The 9,894-nt window shown below is 42.1% G+C and overlaps 1 protein-coding gene across 1 annotated transcript; it reads right to left on the bottom strand.

Moving 5' to 3' along the window:
- Positions 1-499: 499 nt before the first annotated feature.
- Positions 500-5,327, bottom strand: LOC121718094 (transmembrane emp24 domain-containing protein 1-like). The gene is made up of 4 exons (XM_042102943.1): positions 4,980-5,327; positions 3,750-3,847; positions 3,078-3,264; positions 500-2,048 (listed from the first exon to the last, which is right to left on the bottom strand). The coding sequence occupies exons 1-4, from the start codon at positions 5,178-5,180 to the stop codon at positions 1,830-1,832; spliced, it is 705 nt and encodes a 234-aa protein (XP_041958877.1). The 5' UTR covers positions 5,181-5,327; the 3' UTR covers positions 500-1,829.
- Positions 5,328-9,894: the final 4,567 nt, after the last annotated feature.

Consider the following 9,894-nt stretch of genomic DNA (forward strand, 5'->3'; position numbering starts at 1 on the left):
GATCAGAAAGCACACTGACGAGCGGTTTTCTCATCTGGTTAAACGTTTTCCAAAGTAAAGCTAATAAACTGCCTTGAACAGATCAGTTTCAGTACCACTTTCTTTGCTGTCAGAAATTAAAGTGTATAATTATTAGCACAATACTCACACTTATTCACACTAGACACACAATATAGGCTATGTATTGACCTTTTTAAACATGTGCGACCCCAAGGTTTTTCCGGTAGCACAGAAAAATAACATTAAGTTAATGGTAACTTGGGGACCAACAAAAACAAAAAACAAGTTTTAAAGTCGTCATTTTGTAGAGCATTACGCTAAAGTCCGGTTCATTTTAATTTCAAAGTGTCTGCGTTGGTTTTGAGGGTTTCAACCGGAACAGACTGAAAGGGTCAATATGGAGCCTCATCAGTGAATTTTTCGAACATTCATATTGAGTTTAAATTGACTACTAGCGACCCTCGCACTAGTTGAACGGCAAATAAGAATGACATGGGTATATTGTACTTTGAATTTTATTTTCTTTTTTTTTTGTAAAAAGTAAACTCTTAAAAAAATCCATCTGATTCATCACAGCATACATATATTTCACATCTCATAACGCATCTCCCTTTTGTTAATATTAACAAAATGATAAAAACACACGTGCATGCATAACACGCACGCGAACACACACACACACACACACACACACACACACATTGCTTTAAACTTGAATTTATGTAAACGCCACCACTGCTCTCTTCTCCATGTGATCAATCAAGTCAAAGTTTGAGTACGTGGCACATGATGTAGTTAAGAGAATCCCCACTCAACCTCTGACCCTTCCCGAATACACACACACACTTCTTGTTGAATTGTAAAGTACCTGTGGTGAACAGGAAAATGCCGAATGCAAAGTACCACTGACATTAAGCTGAGTCACTCAGGCCAATGGGAGGACCACTGTTATTAAGCTGAGTCACTCAGGCCAATGATCATGACGCAATCATGGCCTTGCTACTTAATGAAGCAAATCAAGTAGACACTAAAAAGGCACTGCAATAATTCATTTTAGCACTCCATATACACCTCTGAAGTTCACCTACAAAAAAAAGACCCAAAGCTGCCATCTTTGCCCATATAAGGAGATCCTGGTACCATCTTTGCCCATATAGAGAGATCCGGATTTTTGTAGGCAAACAGAGATCTATTCACACTTCAGTAACTGTCTCTCTCTTCTTCCCTTTCTCTCTCTCTCTCTTTCTTTCTGTTAGAAACTCCTCACCTCTTTTTGTCTTCATCGCTCACACTGATCCTCATTCTCTCCACTCTTTCTCTCTCTATGTCTGTCTGTCCATCCTCTGTGATTGGTTGAGGTGGTTGAGAGAAGGCAGCTGATTGGTTCTTCTCTCACCAGAGCTCAAATAAGCAGGTAACAAAACTGGCTAGGTTTATTATATTGGGGGGCACACAAAGAAAGTGAGAGTGAGAGAGAGAGAGAAAGAAAGAGAAAGAAAGAGAGAGAGAGAGAGAGAGAGAGAGAGAAAAAATAATCAATGGTGGGGGAACAAGTGAGGGAGAATAAAAAGACTGCTGGCTTGTACTAACTGCATGTGAGCGTCAGACTATTACATAGTACTGAATGCTCTCTGTACACTGAGACAAAGACATTGACAAAAAAAAATAGAAACAGAAATGCAACAAACTGCTTCGCTTGCATCCAATTAGGATGATCTAACTGACAACAAAGTAATCAAACTGGGAGAGTCTTCAAATCACCCTGCTCACAGACCGCACCCCCCCCCCCCCCCCCAAACACAACACACACACACCACGCTCCGCTGCCTCTACGTGCACACCCTCCTCTTGTCGTCGAAGAGGCGGCGGACGGTGTAGACCTGCGTGAAGGCGACGGTGAGCAGGACCAGCAGGCTGACGCAGGACCAGAAGGACACGCGCCACAGGTTGTCCTCCAGCAGGTAGCGGTCACGCGCCTCGTGCGCACGCAGCGCCGTCTGCATCTGACGACTGCGCTCCAGGCGCCGGTGCACCGAGTCCATGGACTCCTGAGAGGAGGAGGGAGATAAAAAGAGAGAGAGAAAAAAAGAGGGGGAGAGAAGAAGAGGTGAAGAAAAGGTGGGTACAGGGAGAAGAACAGAGGGGTGGTGGGAGTGGGGCATTAGCAGGAGAGATAAAAATGAAAGAGAGGGAGAGATGGAGGGGGGGATAAAGAGAGAGGAACGGTGAAAAAAGAGGGGGAGAGAAGAAGAGGTGAAGAAGAGGTGGGTACAGGGAGAAGAACAGAGGGGTGGTGGGAGTGGGGCATTAGCAGGAGAGATAAAGAGAGAGAATAAAAGAGAGGGAGAGATGTGGAGAGAAAAACCATCAAAAAAAGGAGAGTTGGGTAGAGAGGTGGACAGTCAAAAAGAGGGAGAGAGGAGGAGAGGCAGGTAGAGAGAAGGGGAGAACAAGAAAAAAATAAAGAGAAAAATCAGTAAATATTTTTAAGACACTAGTGTACACTTCAGATCTGTCCTCATAATTACAATCAATACAAATTCCCATTTCCTTTACTTTCAAATGTTTCACTGTTCATACCTATAACTTCTCAAAACAGCATATTGCTTATTCATTTCTAATCATGTTTAATGCCTTGGCACCACATGATTGATATGTGCTCCGTCACGTGACATTTTTTCATCACCAATGGTTATATTGTCTATAATTTCATTTACATGTAACATGGGGTATGACGTTCGAAACTGACAATCAGTGTCAAGGCTTCGGAGCACAAGTGTTTCAAAACACTGCTTCAAAACGTGGTTCAAAACAGCCATGTCATGTGACCACTGCTTCGAAACAATCTGGCACAACTGTTTCGAACGTTTCAGTGTTTCACAAAGCCTCACTTTGCCCATCCGTAGTAATCACATTACCATTACGGTCTTGTGTTGTAAGTGGTTATTTTGTCAGTAATAACATTAACATTATAAGGTCTCTCGTCTCTAGTCGCTGTAAACGCTGACGCTTAACCATGCTTTAGGCAACGATGCCCTCTGATTGGTGAGTGTTGTGGAAGGGGGCGGAGCACTGACCCTGATATCCTCCAGCTTGTACTCTAATAGGCTCTCGGGCTCTCCCAGGCCCGCCCACTCGTCGTCTCCACCCTCCTCGGACGCCGGCCCCTCCAGGATGACCTCGAAGAAGACCATCTTCTCCGAGAAGCGGCTGAAGCTGTTGTCAAAGCAGATCTGGTAGTCGCCTTCCTCAGTGGGCTCAACACTACAGCGAGGAGGAGGAGGACGAGGCGGAGGAGGAGGAGGACGAGGAGGAGGAAAAGGAGGACGAGGCGGAGGAGGAGGAGGACGAGGAGGAGGACGAGGCGGAGGAGGAGGAGGAAAAGAAAAGAAAAATGGAAGGAGAAGCAAAGGATGAAAAAGAGGAATGAGAAAAAGAGGAAGAAAAGGAGGAACAGGAAGGAGAGAAGAACAGGAAAAAAGAAAAAGGAGAAGGAGAAACAAAGGATGAAAAAGAGGAGGAAGAAGAAAAAGAAGATGAATAAGAAAGGAAAAGAGGAGGAAACACAAAAAAAAAAGACAATTACTTTTTTATAACAACTGTGTGCTAGAAATCTGACATTCCTTTCCTGACCGCCATGCACAACAAGAGCAGACAGAAGTGTGGCCAAACTCGTTGTGAGAGACCTCCCATCCTAGGGACTATCTAGTCAATGGGCGCTCGGGATGGAGGCAGTCAGAGGGACTCACGTGTGGACGCCGTCGGAGCGACGGAACTCTGAGATCAGCTGATAGCCATGAGGAGAGAGGATGGTGAAGTCCACATCCATGCCTGCACCTGCGATGATCTAACACACACACACACACACACACACACACACACAACACACTTACTTGGACTTTCCTCTTTGCATTAAACACAAATACAACACCAGACAGATAATGTGATATCAAATGCAAACATGACATCACCCACCTGTCCTTAGACTGTGGGCCTACATAGTATAAGTAGCCTATACTATGTACAAAGACTATTACACACAATAAGTTACTAAATGCGCTCTCTCTCTCTCTCTCTGTGTTTCACCTATTCAGTCCATTCCTAATAGCACTATACAAGCAGATCTACAATAAAAACAGAATTTATAATGCTGACTCATTAGGAGGGGCATTTGTTCGTTAACACATCCGTCACTGTTTCATTAGAGTGTAAAGGCAAGAACAGAACAACAGATCGCATCCCAACCTCACAAAACTTGGGCTTGAGAGAGAGAGAGAGAGAGAGAGACCACTGCCTAAAAGGTAACGGATGTACAGCAGGACATAGCTGATCATAATCAATGGGCTAGCACTTTATGACGCTTTCTTGGTTGCAGTGTGCGTGCAATGGACAAACAGGAACACCCACACATCAAACACAAGACAAAGCTCAGCATCTCACGTTACATTAGCTAGAAACACCAAGTTCCACAGGTCAAATGCGCAACAATACAGAGTAGGCGCGCGGACAATGCGCATGAATTGACAGGTCTTGCGGTTCACCCTTTCGCGGAACTAGCATGTTTTCAACAGCTTTCAAACATCAAGTGTTCCTTGACATAAAAGATTAGAGCTACCCCAATAGACTGTTTTTTTGTCATTTAACATCCATTCAAGCCCAGGTTGATGCAAGGGCCCGGGCTCGCAATAACGTGGGTGCGAGGTCTATTAACCTTACATCAAACAAAGCTGACATTACTCACTTGTGTAAAGCTCATACACTTGCACAAAAGTGCCACGTTAACTAACTTAGGCCACATAATAAATGGCTAGTTAGCAGCTTAGCCATGACTGTCATTTTCAATTATCGACTAATTGCCAGCTAACTAACAGTTAGCTAAATAACATTTGTTAGCTCACAACTGCAGTGTAAGAGAGGCTAACCTTAAATCAAACTTGCAAGCTAGGTTATAAGACATTGGAGTTTAATGCTAATGTTACCTGGTATTCAACTTCCATAGAGCCATTTTTCGACGCCGTTTGGAAGAAGCATTCTGTTCTTCCTGCTGGCAGTAGAAATGTAAACTCACTATCAAGGTTCGGGCTGAAACCGCCGACCGTCTGCGTGAAAAACGCAATAAGTACAGAGATAACGACACATTTAGATGATAACCTAACGTAATCTACTCGATAGGAATTCATAACGAACAGTTTCCGCTCCGCTTTAGTTGGCTGTTGTCAAAGGTTAGGTGACATTGTGCTAGCCAGATACCTAACATTAGCTCCACAGCATCGCAACGCATTAGCCTGGGCTACAGTAACTTTTTGTATCAACACCCGATTGGTTAGATGAGCTCTCGACTCTAACGGGGAAATAAACCAGGAAATAAACCAATCACATTATACCGAGTGTCCGCTCGTCCTCCAAAGCAATGAAGCGGCTTCTGTTGCTTTATAAACACTGAAGTAGGCTAGGCCCAGAGGCAGACAGAGTACACAGCTTCATTACTTGAGTAAAAGTACAGATACCCTTTGCTACATTTTACTCAAGTACAAGTAGAAGTACAACAGTCAGATGTCTACTTAAGTAAAAGTACTGAAGTACTTGTTTTTAAAAGTACTTGAGTATCAAGAGTACAAGAGTAGCCTACATTTTCTAAATATTGCATTACTACTGCAACAGTGCTTACATTTATGTACAGAAACGTACATGGAGTTATGAAAAATGTTAATGTTAATACATTGGAGAATGTAAAATGAATTGGAAGTAAAATCAAGTCATTTTCATCTTTTTACCATGTTGCCAGGGATGGGCAGTATTTCTAATACATGTATTTAAAATACGTATTTCAAATACAAAATACTATTTTGTAATTGAAACACTTGAAGCAAAAACTTGTTCAAAAAATTAACTTGTTCAGAAAATTGAAATAGTCTGGCGAGGTGGGGCCACAGGTTGGCACTTTTCCAGGATGGACCTGCCGCGTCTTCATCCATTGTTTCGTCCATGGTTTCATCTCTTATCTAAATCTGACCATGGAGTTGACTTTGGCGGAAAGCTGAAGGTGATTGCTGATAGGCTGTCCCAATCAGTGGCGCCTGCACAATCCAATCACGTTTGAGAAACAACAAATTGAGGGTTTCCGAGATTTTTCTTTTTCCCTTTTTTTTTAGAAGTAGTAACAGGTACTCACGGCTATGGATAGAAATGTAGTGGAGTAAAGAGTACAATATTTGCCTCTCAAATGTACTTGAGTAAAGTCATGAGTACTCCCCAAAAATGATACTTGAATAAAGTACAGATCCCCAGGGCCGTTTCAAGGAATTTGGGGGCCCCAAGCAAAATGGACATGGAAACCCCCCCCCCCCCACCACCGCACGCAACGCCTACAGGAACCACAGCATAGCCATACAGTTTAAATTCCCCCACACTTTATATAAATAAAAAATGTTGACAGTGCAAATACTGCTGTTGCATATATACTGTGCATTTGTTTTGAACATTTTGAACAGTTGCAAAAACACCACCATACCATAAAATCCAATGTCAGCTTCTTCCTCATGAATAGAGGATGAAGTTGATGTACCTGGGAAAATAATTGAATTAAATTAATTGAAATTGAAAAAAAAATCTGAAATTACCTGTGAAGTACGTTTGACCATTTCACTGTTAGCATATTGGAAATGGTCATTAGCAGCTCATCTCAGTGAGAGAAATTCACTCTACCTTCATCAGTGGAGGTATCCTTAGGAAGAGCTAGGGCTGAGAAATTTAAGCAAATCACCTTGAGGGAGAAAGAAAATATATGTTAGCATTTCCATATTTTGACATTTAGAAGGGATGCAGCTACTTTCACAACTACCAATGCTTACTGTAAAAACATCCCAAGCTAATGTTCTACATTGACCTAGGCCTACTTGTAGCTTAGCATTTAAGCATTCTGCTGTTTGAGAATTAGACAGACGCACAGTGCTTTAAAGACAGTAAACAGCTGGCGTACATGAATACTACTAGACATGAATGTTCCAGTCTGCTTTGATGCACGGAATTTATTGTGTGGTTTTCCGAACCCCCATTTGGTAAATAGATTATCATGGTCGAATAGTTAGTATAGCAGAGAAGCTATGCCACTTTCATCAAAACCTATTACAAAGCTATAGCAATGTTATGTCATTAAATACGATAAACAGTGATTCTGGAACAGATCTGCGTCTTCCTTATCCCGTTAATCAACCAAGTTGCGCTAACTGTTCTAGTTTGTTACAAGCAGCATGGGCTGTCAGGCAGGTAGTTCACAGAGCCCAGGTAGTTATTAAAGGGACACCAGGCAACGTTTTCGTGTTAATTAATCATCTTCGTAAGTCGGTATATGGTTAAATGACTCATTACAGGCCGAATGAAGACTCTCTCGCCCGCCCCTATTGCCTGTAGGCAGAATATCCCGCTTGCAAATTCAGTGTATCGTACCCGGCGACCGAAGCAGGATCAGTTTACAGCACAGAGGCAGGCTAACGAAACGCTAGCGTTTGTTGCAAACGTGTGTATAATGGCAGAGCCGGCAAAGAAGCAGCGAAAACCCTTGACGGAAGATGCAAAGAAAAGGAAAAGAGCTTCAGACCGAGCGAGGGGGAGTTTTGTAGAGAAAAAGCATCAGGCTTGCCTGGTGTCTCTTTAAGTCCCATTGTACCGAATTTTGGATGCAGTTCCACCAGAGTTCCACTGGGGGCGATCGCCATGAGTGCAGACTGAATGGGAGTCAATGGAGCTAGACGGCTAAATTTGTCTCTTTCACCTGATTGTCGTTGACAAATCTCAGATTTGATTGTAGTTTGTATAACTTCAACATGGGTTATAGGTCAAAAGTTGAATGGACGAGTACTTATGTCTTTTTGATTTCTTACAGGTTGGGTCGTTGTTGCACATAACACGCTAGCATTGTGCTAATGAATGACGTCATTGACACATTTGAAAGGCTTTTAAGAACAATTAAGTGACTTTAAAAAATATAATACTCAACCAAGTGTATTTTCTTTGCCTCCCCTTTCGAATACAATACTCAAATTACTTTAAAAAAAAAAATTATATCCCGAGAAAAGTGGATTTTGAGGGGTACGGCTCCATGCGTACATAGACCTCCATGCATTCTGCACTCGTGGACGAGTGCCCTCATGTGGAACCACAGTAGGAACTGCAACCAGTTCAGAAACCGGAAGTTTTCCGAGAGTGGCAGTTCTCCCTGTATTAGACATTCTCTGTAGTTAACATACATTTTTTTTGCTAGGCTAGCCTTCCTGCTGCGACATTACACCATTTGTACAAGACAGGAAGTAGAGCTATTTCATATACTGTAATTTATCACTTACCACTATCTTGTTTTTTCTTGTCATCCTCTTCCTTTCTCTTCTTTCTTTTCTGGCTTCCGGACGCATAACTTCGCTTCAATTATGACAATTATGACTATAACATTGCAATTATATAATATATTATGTCTATGATTATGACTGCGAGGTTTTATATTTTCCCGGCAGCAGAGCTCACGAACCTGGCTGGCTGGCTGCTGTCAGCGACTACTGAGAAAGGGGCGCTCACAGTTTGTCGTTGCATTTTATTCTTAACCAGTCGTTGTCTTGGGGCCCCTGGCCAGCTCGGGGCCCCAAGCAATTGCTTGGTTTGCTTGCCTTCTAGCGACGGGCCTGCAGATCCCTCAGATCCCCCAGTACTCAAGTACTGTACTCAAGTAAATGTACTCCGTTACTGTCCGGCTCTGGCTAGGCCTAGTACCATGCATAGATAGTAAAAGAAAGAGTCTGTGTTCTTTATAAGGCTCAAAACAATGTATAGTAGGCTATGTAAATTCCATTCAGATTGCATAGACTATGATGGTGGTGGTTGTGTAAGGGCCGATTCATATAGGCACCGCACTGCATATCAAATTGGATTAAAAAAGCAAACTGTCAGGCACTGAAAAGGACTGGAAACGATCAAAAGCTTAACTTTTGGTTTTAACCTTTGAATTTCAACCTTAGTCAGTAGGTTATTGGGCAACATAGGCTTATGGACCTACTGATTGCAACTCTTTAAGTTAAAATAACTGGGAGATCACTAATGGTGCAGAAAAGACTAGACCAGTGGTCCCCAAACGTTTTCTTCTAAGGGCCAGCTCACTATGCCTGGCTCTAAGAGAGGGCCAGAGACTAGGAGTATATCAGTAACCATAAATAGCTTAGAACTGTGAATAACAGCAGTCTACCTAGTTGAATATTCCATTACATGTAATCATAGGCTACTGCAATCTAATACCTTTGTTAGCTGTGTTTATATTGCCATCATGCCATATCAGTGTAAAATGTAGCTCAAATGAAACAATACTAATTAAAAGACTTAAGCACTCCTAAAAGTATTAGCAGGGAGTCCCAAAATATTTTATTCAAAATGTGTGAACTCTGTCTTTGCCTACACAGCTCAAGTTGTGAACAAGCAATGTCCTACAAATAATTTAAAGTTCTCAAACTATGAGAGTTTTATGAAGTGCTGGCAAAAACATCTGAAATGACCACTTTCACTCACCCGATGAGAACTTTGTGAATTGTGAATTTGTATGAACATTTGAACAAGTGAATACAAAATAGAAATAATTATCCCAAAAAGTCCCAAAAATATGACTTGAATAGAAGTTAGTTAGTTATTAACAATTAATTGATAAACTTTTAGAATACTTTGAGCACTGATGCAGTCAGCATAGGCACATAGCATAGGCATCTTACATTGTTTGCAGGTAGGCCTACATTTCATTCTGTTTTCGATGGCAAACGCGAAACAGCGCCAAAACAACCACCAGTGGACAAAAAGAGTATTACATGGGTACTGTTAAGACTCGCCATAGAGAATGAATGGGGGAAATTACGGAGGTTATAG

This window comes from Alosa sapidissima, chromosome 9, assembly GCF_018492685.1.
Source record: "Alosa sapidissima isolate fAloSap1 chromosome 9, fAloSap1.pri, whole genome shotgun sequence".
NCBI lineage: Eukaryota > Metazoa > Chordata > Actinopteri > Clupeiformes > Clupeidae > Alosa > Alosa sapidissima.

What these genes read in the sequence shown, in the direction of transcription:
- LOC121718094 (XM_042102943.1), bottom strand. Translation starts at nt 5,180, where the DNA reads ATGAATTCCTATCGAGTAGATTACGTTAGGTTATCATCTAAATGTGTC. An exon ending in CTATGGAAGTTGAATACCAG is followed by an intron (nt 3,848 to 4,979) that starts GTAACATTAGCA and finishes TGTGTGTGTTAG; the next exon opens with ATCATCGCAGGTGCAGGCAT. An exon ending in ACAAGCTGGAGGATATCAGG is followed by an intron (nt 2,049 to 3,077) that starts GTCAGTGCTCCG and finishes TCCTCCTCTCAG; the next exon opens with GAGTCCATGGACTCGGTGCA.